We start from the raw sequence: 14,210 nt of genomic DNA on the forward strand, positions 1-14,210 counted from the left end.
AGCGAGACGCAACACAGAGCACAATACACGATAGTGAAAGAGAGAGTGCTCCAACAGAGGATGATAGACGTGACTCGCGTAATGAAACACGACGTAGGAAAGAAATATGCTGTACAGTTTTAGTATTTTAACACTTGACATTTTTCAGTACGAGTATATATGATAAATATATATTTTAGTTATTTTAGTATGTAAAGACAAGGCATGCAATGAATTAGTTTGTCGTGGATTGGATCAGCACCTGAAGATGGCACATTGGTGCCGAAACATGTAGTGAGAGTGAAAGGAGGGGATAAATAAATGTATGCACTAGAAGACGGATAAAATAAATCATGGATTCAAAAGCTAATAGACATCCGCTCATATCCATATTGTTTGATCATATTCTCAGCAAAGCAGTTTTTGTTGCATGTCAGGCGACTGCGTAAGTTCGTGTACCAAGCCTGTATATGCACGAGTAGAAGCTAATTAGACATCTCTTTCTCAAAATGACAATAGTTTAAACGTCGTCGCTACAAACTGTGCCTTTGTGACTGAGTGACACAATGAACATTTATTAAAACATGCGTCTGTAAGAAAAATATGCGAGAGGAAATTTCTCTTCGTTGCTGTTTTCTGAAGCTGTATAATGCTTTGACAGCGAGTCCTGAATACCAACTCACGTTCCCTTCAAAAGGAGAGATCAGTGACTTCTGTACCGTACACTAACACTAGAATATTTATACGTCATATTCTGTTTTTCATGTATTTTTATATTTATAATCCACCGTCATACATAACCGATGCTGGTATACTCGTACTTGTTGATATATGTTGGTAGTATAACCGTCCCCTTTCTATCCTTGTATTTATTTGCCGGCTTCGGTAGAACACTTGACTCTTCTCAGGACCGTGTCACGGTAATAACTGAGGCAACGATGAAACTGCACATTTAAAATTAGTCCACTGCTAGAAATCAAAGACACTATTTCTGCTCTCCACAAATTGTTTATTTCAGAAGCAAACACTATAACTTTATTAGCAAGTACGGAGAAATGTGCCCTTTTTATTATTATCAAAGATTAATCGAACCAAATAATGAATTCAACACGCCAAGTCCTTCTACCAAATCTATCCTGCGGGAGCGTCGCTTCATCCCCTGTATAGGATTTGAAACCACGGCCTTTCTCCCAGACAAGAATAGTTTCCTATTGGCTGATTTTAACTGCCAATTCATCATACCATCAGTACTAGACAATCACATAACGAACTTTGAGAATAAAGAGATCCAAAGATATTGAACCCGGAACCCCACATGTGAAAGCGGTTATTTCTTAGTTTAAGGTCCAATTGAAGACACTTTTATAACAGCTACCCTATCAGCAAAACAAAATTTACATCTTCGGCAAACTACAGACTTGCCTTTCGTGATGGCTGCGTCCCTTTTCCGGTCACCTAAGCTGCAGGTAACAAAACAAGGCTGTTATTTCTGTCCAGATGCGAAAAGCAAGTCATAACATGCTAATGAATAGGTCTCCCCAATAAATCAGTCACTCTAATGAAATGGCTAAAGAGGAACATAGCGTCCATTGAAGAGTTTTAAAAAGTTTGGACTGTCCAGTAGGTTTGTTATCTTCATTAATTAAATTTATTTTTAAAACATAGCATAGTTTACAAATTTTTACTTATGTTTTAAAAAGTGTAAATTAAAAATATTAATTTAAATCATAAATCTAAAGCATCTATCAAAATACCTGAACAAATATAAATAAGTTTTAAGTACCTATATATCGCAACAGTGTAGTTATAAATGGATATATATACGACCTTAATTTCGAAACATACAGATAAGCAAATAAGACATTTTATACGTATGTAACCGATAAGGAGTTATGTGCAAGCATTTGTCGCAAGTTAAGGTGCAATATAGTTACAACAGTTGTATCAATTTCTAGAAATTAAGATTTTGGATACAATATAAAAGTGCAGTATTGTGTATAAATATGACATTGTCACTACCAAAAATTGTATCAAGTTGAATGCATAACGTTTTAATTGAACTTTCTCTCGAGAAGACTTTTACATTTCAGCAAATCCAGATGAGGAAGTTTACAATTGCGTTCACAAAATTTACCACAGAGAGAATTTCCGATTCTGGACTTCTTGTGAACATAGTGTAGACTGAATGCAGGAACTTTTTATTGTGACGTGTTAATGACACAGAAGGCCTTGCCATAGCTCAGGCGGCTGTCGAATTCGAGCCCGGGTCACGTCATCTGGGATTTGTGGTGTATAAAGTTACACCGAGCAGGTTTTCTCCGAGTGTTTCTGTTTCCCCTGTCAATCTTCATTCCCCCATTTGCTTCATAATCACTATCCTATCATCTGGGCCTGGTACAATAGGCCAGTAGTGGCCGCAGTACCAAGTGTACTCAGTCTCACCCCACTGAGAAGAATAATACGTAATGACAAAAAATGTGCCGGGTTGTTGCCAGGTTTGCCAATTTTTGATACGAATATGTCCATCGATGCCAAATCTTATATTGTTAACTCCTTGGATGAAAGATAAAGAAGTGAAAACTGAAATTTATATGGAGAATATAATGCAGCCCATTTTATCATTATGAAAAGAGATGATGAGGATCTGTTTTCTGAGGGTAGCTTCATACTTGAAATTAGTGCAATCTTTCTAATAGAATTATACTCGATGTACTGCAGGATATTAAGTAAAGCTGTCCCTGTGCTCAACTAATTAAGCACTTCGCCTTGAAGTTGTATGGGGGAGTGGATGTATAGAACCACATTTTCTTGACCTCAGCACTAGTTGAAGAAGAGTGGTCAGCTTCACGTCCCGGCCACTTTACCCCCGGGAAAGAGCATCCGGTACCCATTGTATATGAGGTTGGGTGAACCCCAGAACCGATCTGGGCGACATGGAAAAGTGAAATTATTTACCCTACCGGGACTCGAACTCCGACTCCTCGGTCGTCCAGCCCTGAGTCAGTCGCTATACCGAATAAGCCATCCCGACTCCTACTGCAGGATATTGCTTCAATTAATTTTGTGTTGCTTATTGGTAGTCCCTGATTTTCAGATTTCCTAAGTTTTAAAATGAATAAATTTCTGAAACAGTTTCCCTCGTACCGACAATTCTCTGCAGCCTGTCACACCTCTGTTTCATTCTATGCGCAGTATTAAAAATATGTAAGGTTTCTTGATGAAACCCTAACCACGAACTATACACAATTTTCTATTTAGGAAGTAATTGTGAAACCTAAGCCAAGAGACTGCGTGTGTACCCTCCGTTGCTCCAACGAGACAGGACTGTGTGTAACTGAGATTCAGAAATCAGATTCGTCACTCTTATTTAAACACTCTTGGCTTTGAAATTTAATAAAGAGCGGAAAAATTGAATTCCAAATCAAGTGAAAAGGGCAAGTTCCCATTGATATCATGCCTTCATTCTTTCCTCGTAGCAATGCTTTAATGAGAGTGATTGTTCTCCTCGATTCTTGGCCATGCTCAGCAATCAACGGCCCTATTTAACATAGTTCTTTGTTCGAAGACCTGTCAAGTAGCTACGTGTGTCTGTCTGTTTGCATGCCACTTTGTTCCCGGATTTGATTACAAGCATCAATATTGTAGAAATTGCCTGACCAACTTTCAGAAAACTCTGTGTGAATATACTGCAGTTAGAGATCTTCTCACGGAGGGACTAACAAAAGAACCAACATGGCTATCGTGCGAAATACTTCAATTGAAATAACACTAGCTCCATTCACTTTAGGAACTTTAAATTATATAGTTAGGACTACTAGGTGTTCTGGAAATATGCAGCTATATTGTGATAATTAAACCGTTTCAAAATTATGGAACATTTTTAATGAAACCACGCAAAACATTCAGTATTATTACGAAAGTGTTTGATTTGTTTTAACTTGATATGTTAAAAGTGGAACACAGCCTGCGGTGATATTTCGACCTTTGAAATATAAATATTTGAAATCATGTGATGCTATCTATTATTTTATCAACTGCATAGTCAAGAAATATTTGGAAGTGATTTTCTCTAAATATTAATTCTTTAGGAAGTTTAATTTATATATTAAAGGAGAGGAAATATGGAAAAGTAGAATGACGAGATGGCTTTGTCGGATTTAATGGTTTCATTTTTACGGTCACGGTTCATTATCCTTCTGTCTATATCTAGATCTTCCACGTGGCGCCTTTCCTTCAGGTTTTCCAACCAATATATTATATACATTTCTCAATTCTTCGATGCGTGTTACAAGCCTCACCCATTTTACCTTCCTTTACCTGATAATTTCAGTAAGAGTGAAAATCGTAAAGTTCCTCAATATAAATTTCTGTACAAACTTTTAGTATTTCTGTGTCTTATCTCTGAATATTCTCCCAAGATATCAAGTTTTGTAACCGTACAAAAGAACGGTCAATGCCAACGGCTCTGCCTCTTAATGAATGCCAGTATACAGCACGTTTCTGTGACACCCCGACTCACCCATCCGGCTTCAAGATACAGTGAAAAATAAAGGCAAGTTGAGGAATGCCGTCTTCTGGGATGTGGCGCGTTTAGGTCCTGTGTGAACCGATGTTCACAGCCACCTGCTCAATCTGATTCCTTGCTCGCGGATTTTTCTGCCCTAAAGATGGAGGCGATAGGTTCCTCCGAAACTTCGGTTCACTCAGGATCTACACGGCGCCACATCCCAGAAGACGGTATTCTTCATATTCACTACCGTGAAACCCTCAAATCGTAGAAAGGCAGTTTTGTTGGTACAACGCAATGTGAGACACAAACCAGAATTTTTAATTTTCGTAGACCCTCCGTAAACTCCATATCTTCTCGTCTGTGGACATGAGAAAGATCTGCTTTGAACGCGCGTGTGTTTTCATTATCTCGCCCTGTTTCGCGTTGTGGCAGTGCAGTGGGTAGGCAGACCAGCTCGTCGCACTGGATGACACAGGCAGCTTAAGCAATGTTAAAGCCACGATCTCGTGCTGTTTCTAACCTTGTGACCCTCGAGACCAACGTGTATAAATATCTCGTCCGTTAATCCTGATTAAAGTCTTGGGAGATAGCCCACCCCACCAACTCACATTAGTTCACATAAGTAACTGACAGGGTTTGCATGAATGTGCTAGGCTCAACTTCAGCGCCGCCACAATTTATATAATATAGTTTCATCGTTGTGAAAAGTCCCAAAGACTTTCTCCATTAACTTGCTATTTTGTGATAACGGCCCCAATGCTTTCGGGATAAATGCTACACTCTTCTTCAAACTGAAGAAACATTACAATAGTAGGCCTGAGCAAAGGAACCTTATAGTTTATGTTCGAATGTTCAAAAGGTCAAAGATATTGTAGCAGATTTGATCATCGCGTTGCCAGGCAACAGCTCTGTAAACACGGTGCAACACTCAACGATAGATGAGACTGTGTTTTATATGTCGTCCGCGCCATGCCTAATGCTACTAACGGACCAATGAACTCGCAGTCTGGTGGTAACTCGTGTTTTCTGTGTGGTCTGGCCCAGCAACAATGGAGGGGCTGTTTTTTCTGTGCATGGTCCGTGCCGAGAGAATATAAGAGAATACAGGAATGGGAATTGAATGACTCTGACAAAAGACAGACCCGGTCTCTCGTCAGAGAGGGCGCCCCACAATAACAAGACCGTAACTGACAAATCGTAATAAATATCTGATCATAGGCCCCAGATTGGACTTGAAACCAAGACTGACTGACTGACTAACTGACTGACTGACTGACCGACAGACCGTCAGTCGCAATGTGACTTTGACTTTGGAATTGACTTCGCTTGAGTTCTGAAGTTCCAAAGGAACAGCAGTGTGGCCAGAAGAAGAATTAGAGGACTTAGTGTAGAACATCGATATTGGGAATGTGTAATTTAGTGAGACTTTTATAGTTTCTCTCTTGTGAGCCGTTGTTAGGACCCGACTAGCGGAAACTGAGAATCTAGTGCGTGTACAGGGGTGAACTTGAAATTGTGTAGACCAACAATAGAGTAATAATTAATTGCATTGATTACCTGTAGGTGGTTAATAAATCCAATTACCAATCCGAACCCCGTCTTTAGTCACTGTGATACGTGACAATATGTAACTGATAAAAGTTGAGTTTGGTTATAAAACTTGATCTGCACATTCTTGGTTTTATACAACGATGCCTAATCGAATTCATACTGTTCATAGCATCAAGCTACATGATATTATGAATTATGAATTTAAAATTCTATGAAAACTAGCAATTCTAACTTATTTTAAGGTAGTGCACCAGCATTTTCTTATACGGCTTAAGAAATCAAAATCAGTAAGCTCAGAATATCTGATCTTATAGTCGAAATTTAAACCCTGAACGTTCGAATATAAATCAAAACCATTGAACCATGATTTCCGGTCCCACTGTCCCTTGCCTTTAGGGAGCGCTTCAAAGTAGAAGTGTCTGAAAGTGTAAAGTTACAGGAAAATTTGCAGAAGATAAGCTAAGAAGAAAAGAGGGTTCATGATGTAATTAAATTTCGTGATGGTTTGTGAGTTACTTTATGACGTTTAACAGTAACTAGACTCTATAGGGTCGAATTGTAGGATTGAATTATTGATTAATTGGAAAGGATTTGGAAAGAAGTGATCGCGGTATTTTCCTGGATATGGAAAGGAAATTTCACGAAAACCCTCAGGATAACCATTAGGCTAAAACCGAGTGCGGTAAAAAAAATGCGATTCCTGTGTGTGGGGTGACCAACGTTCCCATAAATTCCGGGATTGATCCGGAAATTAAAGCCATATTCCTCATCCCCGGAAATTATCCCCAATGTCCCGCAAATTGCACTCGTTTCTGGTTTTTTATTACTTTCCACAGTTAGTAAAATTGAACATAAATGGCCTGTACATTACTGTACTTGCAACATGAAGACAAATTAATTTCACACGTCAGCAGCTCTGAGAGCAACGCACCATTGTTTCTTGCCTACCGGACGCGCAATTACCCCTAACAATGAGGAAGGATCTGTGTTTCGGTGAAGTAGATTAATTGCTTTTAAAGCACACAGCGCCACACTGAAATCAACAACTGGCGATAGCTTGAAGCACAGACTGTGGGCTCTGGCGCCCGAATACTTTAATGCTTACCTACAGCTCTGATGCAACGAACAACATGACAGATTGCTAAATATCCATCAGTTGGGTCTCAGAGCGTTTGAGAAGGTCGTACATTACAGTCCTCTCACGTATGTGATGGAGTAAGAATTGCAGCCACTTGAAATGGCCATGACCCATCCCTTCCATATCCTTACCCATTCATCATTTATTAATTATCTCACCATAACACACTATGTAGCTGGAGCTAAAGATGTCACGAAATAAATTATGAATAAAAAACAGACAATACTGAAGAGAATTCTAAAATACGTGCTACGAAATTCAAGGAGACTTCCAGATCTACAAATTTACAAACCATGCTTATGGAGAACTGGGGAAGACCTTTGGTGAGACTGCTGGATGAATGAGACCAGAGGGTCAACAAGCAGCTCAACTTCCTGACTGCTAGATGTTAATGTTGCCGTTGATTACATAAAATTTGTTTATCAATTTGAAATATGTGCATTATCTGTTAGTGATAAATTTCAATTTAACAATATTGTATTTTTTGCATAATTATGGTTTGACAACTAGATACTAATTCAGTGTTGCTATTAATCCTTTTATGTAGTGATGTGTTAGGCAATTTCAGTGACAAATTAAGCATCTCAGTTTACTATAATATGAAAATTAATAATGTCTTTCATTAAGTTGCTGAGTCAGCGAGTTGGTGCACCAAGGGCATCAGCAGCAGATTATTATATCCATCGAGCCAATCAGCATCTGTGGGAGCACATGCAGAAGTATTCAGTAGTAGATGTTGAAGATGGAATCCGCCATCTCAAGTAAGTTTCCTAGTTATAGAATATTAATCAACTCTGTCTAGCGTGACTGATAAAATGTTTTTTTTTTCTTTCTTTCCTTTTTAATCTTTCACCCTTGACATGTTTCGGTCTGAGGTACCATCTTCAGAAGAATATATCAATACAGGCAGAAACTACTTTTTCGGTGTGTTTGGTCAATATCTTCTTAGTAGTTTCATTCTTGTTGATGTATTGATTTAAAAGTTTAGCTTGACCAGCTCTGATAAATTTGATTTGGTTCATCCTGGGCCATCACGCTAGCAATACTACAAAAGGTTAACCTTTTGACAAATCAAAATTCTCCATACATGTCAATTAACCGGAAATTCACTGTACATAGCAGACGTCTATGTCTAGAGATTGCAGAAAATTACCTTAGGTTTTACGTGGTTGCATGCATTAATGCAGACAAATAAATAAAAAATTAATTTTACATAAGCTGTTTTCCATCTAGGAATGGGTCACTAGATATTTTAATTGCTGACACTCCAATCCTGGATTTTTATCGAGCCACAGATCATGGCTGTAAACTGCAGAAGATTGGTGATGCCATCAATGAAGATACATATGCTGTAGGCATGACAAAAGGTTTCCCACTCAAGGTAAGCTTGAGGAACATGGTTACATACTTTTGAAATCATATTGATATATCCGCAGATTGTATTATAAAGTGATAAAGAGCTAATTTCTGTTTCTGCAACTAACAGGACTAGTGTCTGAATTAAATTATTTATGTAAGAATGTATATAATGAACCAATATTTTTACAGTCCCACATAAAAGCTCCTATTTCTTAAGGGAGTTGTAGTTAAGAATAATTTGGTCATATGTCATTATCATCATAATTATTTCCCATAATAATTTTAAAATGAGGGTTTATAGCCGTATCAACCTTCCTACATTCCAGCTTCACTGATTTCTATGCTGATGATGAAGGCAGAAGCTCCCTCTGAAACAACTGTAACCATCCAGAAGTCTGTATGATATCATATCTTAGAAGATTAGAGTTTAAATCTTCACTATTGTAAAAAACTAAAATCTCAACTAGCATTCTTTACATATAAATGTATTTACCCATAATTTACCTTGATCTTTATCTTTTTTGACAAATAGATGAGCATTTTCTATGTGATCACCTTCTCACACAACTGTTTTTCATTTTTAACAAGCCCACTACAGACTAATGCAAGCAATAACAAGATTATAGAAGCCTTTATTCAATTCCATAGCTCTTAGTATGCAAAGATTGAGAGCTTGTCTTTGTAGTTAAATAGAAATCCCTTAGATTTGAGATGCTCACTGTGGTGACTAAAAAAAATATTGACATGTGGGGTGATGCCAGGTAAACTAATATTTAAGAATGTTCATCTGAAATATTGGTAAGAGTCTATCACATTATCCATTGTTACATTCTTGGAGACAGCAATCTTCATAGTCACTGCCATGGGAACTTCAGATTTCACATACTAATCTTCCATGGAAAGGCTACTCTACATAGTATCCACATATAATCTTCTAATCAGGAAAACCAGCCTTACTCTTCTACCCTAACAATGGAGGGAGTAGGTCTCTCCAAACATTGGTAAATAACTAACAGATCATACAGTATTCAAGAAGACAGAAGTCCCATAGATAAAATGTAAACCAGCATAAAATCTCACCTAAACCATACAAACACAGAAACTGTGCATGTGATATTATGTAAACAGTAAAATGGCTGATGAAAATGAAAGTAACAATATCAGGATCTGAACCATTGAATAGTAAGTAATTATATCTGTCAGAATGTGTAATGCTGAATTAAAAATTATTTAGGAAGCTTGAGGATTATTATGTTTCACTGATGTTCTTCTGACAGGACAGTATATCTGCAGTGATAGCTAAATACTCCAGAAACGGTTATATAGACATTCTTCAGGAGAAGTGGTATGGTGGCCTCCCTTGCTTCAAACTTGCTACAGACATGGCTCAGCCTCGACCTCTAGGAGTAGCAGCTGTCACAGGTCAGAAGGATAATTTAAATTTCTGTGTAGCAACTCAGCATAGGTAAGGCATGAAATATTGAGAGTTACAGGAGGCTACATATCACATGTTTATACTGAGACAGAGAAGTTAAATTTCTTGTTTTTTTTTTTTCATATTCAGTAGTGAAATACAAAAGCAGATGTTTCATCCCTGGAAAATAAATTACATTGACACACTGAAACTGTTCCTGATGTAGAAATATGAAGAATAAAAGATGTTATAGAGAAATCATTCCAAGACAAATATTAAGACATTTCGTAGGGGTCTCACTGATAGAAATGATCTTGGCACATTTCATCATTTTTTATTTTCATCATTATATTTGTCCATCAGTGCATTTGTCCATAATTTAATGTATGTCAATATTGCCAATACAGTGTTTATAATAAGATAAGCATAACATTTCCATGAAGAGTATCTATTTTTTTATGATTAAGTAATCTTTCACCCTGTAATGTTTCAGCCTCAGTTGACTATCTTCAGAGCCAAGAAGTATGACAGAAAACTTTACATAATTTTCTTAAAATATTTGGGTCACTTACTTTAAAACTAGTTCTAAATTCCTAAATCATTTCAAATAACTACTGTTTGTAAGCCCAGGGGTGACAGATGTAGATGTCTTGTCAGAGCATTGCCAAAGGCTCGGATTTGCATGAGAGGCTCTTAATTGTCTTTGAATTGTCTGCCAACATAACACAGTATTAGTGATCTAAATGACAAGTATTATATGATCAATTATAAAACTGAATAAGATCAAAAATTTTGTGACAATGGTAAATTGTTACAATTAATATGTTGTTGGACATTATCCATCATCTTGTCTATTCTTAAAAAACGGTCCTGTTTCTTCCAAAAACACAATGGAGATAGGGGCTGGCTCTGTCTATTTGACCCAACTGAGTAGGTTTTCCTTGAAGAGGGGGACAATCCAGTCCCTGAAACGTTTTTTTTTAAAGAAACAGGACGGTTTTTTAAGAATAGACAGGATGATGGATAATGTCCAACACCATATTAATTGTATAAAACTAAAGATTGTATTTGGTCTGCCTATTTTATATATGAAGAATTCTATGAACTTCACCTCTTTGATAGTGTCTTGTGGCTAGTTTGCAGTGGCATATGTAAGTGGAAAATTTTGGAGTGGTCATGTACAGAATTGTGTGTGATAGTAATGTCATTTCAGCATATGTATTGTTGAGGGAGAATTTTTCCATTTTTATGAGGTTAGTGTTATTTCAAAGAGTTTATTAGTTTTCTTTCTGATTTTGTTCCTCTATTAAATGGTTATACCCTTTATGTAAATAGCCATTAGAATGTTTCTTTTATATTCATTGTCCTTATGTTGTCTATTTTTAGCCTCTTTTGCTTGTGTTGTAAAAATAAAATGAGGCTTATAAGATCACCTTGTTTTCTCTGTGTTTTTCTGTATATTCTACCTCTAATTCCTGAAAGCTGGAAGTTGCACTGTTCATATAACTTCGGAGCAGACCACAGAGGAAACACCAACTCCAACACATATATGCATCATTTTCTGTGCGGTCCATGTCGTTTCAGAGTAAAAAAGTGATTGGTTCTTCACAGAACTTCTTTTCCATTATATCTTCTATTTTACCATATTGATGATTATTATTTAGAATGCATGTTGTATATATAAAGTCTTCTGTATTGATTTAGTGTCACATGTGCTTTTCTTTCATCTAATATAAAAGTAGCCTCCTGTTTTCCAGTTAGGTTCCTTTCACAGTATGAGATGTAAGTTTATAGATACCTGTAGTTTTGAATTCATCAGTAATCTGTGTTGTTTAGAGTAGGTTTCTTGTAGTATTATTTGAACTGCATTCATAACATTAATAACAGTCTTCTTAAGAGCATAGTAAATTTATCAAGAATTACTGTCTATATATGGGAATACTTTTATTTGTTTATTTTCTCATTCTTCATGTAATGACATTTTCAGTAACTCAGACTATAGGCATATAGTGTCAGATGATTGGATAGGCAGTAAATAATGAATTGGGAAGGATGTGGAAGGAAACAGTTGTAATCTTATTTAAGGTACTATCCCAGCTTTTGTCTCAAGGGACTGAGGAAAATCACAGAAAACATCAGTCAGTATATTTGGTGCCATAGCCGAGATTCAAACCAGGTGCCTCTCAAGTATGTCGATAACCACATGAGCCAACGCAGTGAATGTTTAAAGGAAAAACATGAAGGAAATGAAACCCCTTCAGCATGAAATATTAAAGTACAAGTTAATATTTTTAAATGTGACAGGAATTAATATAATTATATATTTTATTTTCAGGGGTATTTATACTTCTGGGTTTAGGAATGGTACTAGGTTGCCTCATTCTTATCTTTGAACATTTATTCTATCGCTACACTCTTCCCATTCTTCGGCACCAGCCCAAAGGAACTATCTGGAGAAGCAGAAATATCATGTTCTTTAGTCAGGTGAGCGCAGAATTAAGTATTATTTATTTCAGTAAACTTAATTATCAGAAATGTTTTCATTAAAGCCTGAATGCCATGAATAACAGAGTTTTCCCATACCTCAGATGTAAATGTTATTCAGTACTGATGAATTGAAGCAACTCAATGTGAAATCCACAACTTTGCTGATTATATCATTAGGTCAGAGGCCTAAGATTATGTTCCTCTGGGATATAACGCAAATTAATTTTGAAGGGAAATTCCTCCAAAACACTAGTATCTATCAAAATACAGCATGTCACATTCCAAATTTTAATATTCACTTCCAAGAGATTCTCAATTAGGGAGCTCTCTTACTGCTTCATCAGCTCAATTGTTTCCAAAAATGCCAGGTTGCTCCAGTGTCTTCACTCAGGTTATTTGAAATACAACACATTACTGGCAGCCTTATTTCTCACTTAATTTAAAGCATATTTGATTACTGACAGCATCATTGCTCACTTTATTTTGCAGATATTGGATTGTTGACAGCTTTAACTTATTTTGATGTAAATACAACAGGTTATAGTGGCATCCTTATTATTATTCAGTTTATTAGAAAGATGTATGATTTTTGACAGCATTGCAACTCAGTTTATTTTACATGCATTGGATTACTGATAGCTTCCTTACTCATTTCACTTAAAATACATCAGATTTTTGTCAGTGTCTTAATTTAATTCAAAGTATATCAGATTATTTGCTTATTTCGGTTGTTCTTTATATGAATATTTTAGCACAAACTGGAGAATAACCTGTTGAAATCAACAGAAAACATTAATGTAGGAATCCTGTTTATTATAAGCTGATTCCACAGAAATAGGGAGAAGAAATACAAACAGAACTTCGAATTCAATTGTTTAGAAGAAATGTTAAAGAATACTGGTTTGCTATAATAAAAGGGAATGTGGTTTATGCATATTTTGGCAACAACATTATTGCTACTCAGATACAATTTGCAACCATTGCATCACTAATTAAGGAAATATCGGGAAAGAGTCTACTGTAATTTAATCTACACATTGTATTGATAAAGCAGTTTTATGTTTAGGAGACGTTGAGCATGTCAGTAAAGAAGTTTTTTGAGCATCTTGGTGAACACATTAAAATAATGTAGTCTTCCATTTTATACAGGTCTACTGCAAAGATACATTTCCCAGAAGAGGTTCAGAATCATATCTAACATATTCCTCTGTATTCCGTAGGTTTACTAGTGAGGTGCATAATGACATTAGGCATATACACCACAAGTAATCACAATCATTCAATTATTAATCATTTATTTATTCAATTGATCATTTATTCTGAAGTAAAATATGCTTGAAATTAACAGGAGACATGTACAGATGGAGTGTACTCAAACACAGTGTATTGAAATCGATGGTAAAATGGAAATATTGGTACAGGAATCGTATTTGTTACATATGCCTTATTCCAGAGAAAACCATTACTTACCAGAGACAAAAGACAGCTCACTCATTCATGGCCTGCTACATAATATATATTCATTCTATGTCTCAATGCTAGCAGCCTCCGTAGTCTAGGAGTAACATTCCCACCTCATGACTCAAGGTACGCAGGTTCAAACCAAGCGGAGGTCGTGGAATTTTTAAGGACGGAAAAATTCAGGTAACAAGTCCTCCGGGAGGGACTTTAAGCCGTGGGTCCCGTGTCATAGCTTTACAGCACGTAAAAGAACCTCATGCCTCAAGGAGGCCTCTGAGCCAAATTTGTAAGGACATTTCCCACCCAACAAT

At 36.6% G+C, this 14,210-nt stretch overlaps 1 protein-coding gene across 1 annotated transcript in view; it reads left to right on the forward strand.

Moving 5' to 3' along the window:
* The window catches only part of LOC111871114, a 538,192-nt gene that overhangs the window by 515,355 nt on the left and 8,627 nt on the right, over positions 1-14,210 (forward strand). The window contains exons 10-13 of the mRNA XM_023863948.2: positions 7,806-7,939; positions 8,412-8,559; positions 9,815-9,959; positions 12,287-12,435. Coding sequence (XP_023719716.2) covers positions 7,806-7,939; positions 8,412-8,559; positions 9,815-9,959; positions 12,287-12,435 — 576 coding nt within the window. The remainder of the gene's footprint in view (positions 1-7,805; positions 7,940-8,411; positions 8,560-9,814; positions 9,960-12,286; positions 12,436-14,210) is intronic.

Source organism: Cryptotermes secundus, unplaced genomic scaffold (genome assembly GCF_002891405.2).
Source record: "Cryptotermes secundus unplaced genomic scaffold, Csec_1.0 scaffold152, whole genome shotgun sequence".
Lineage (NCBI taxonomy): Eukaryota > Metazoa > Arthropoda > Insecta > Blattodea > Kalotermitidae > Cryptotermes > Cryptotermes secundus.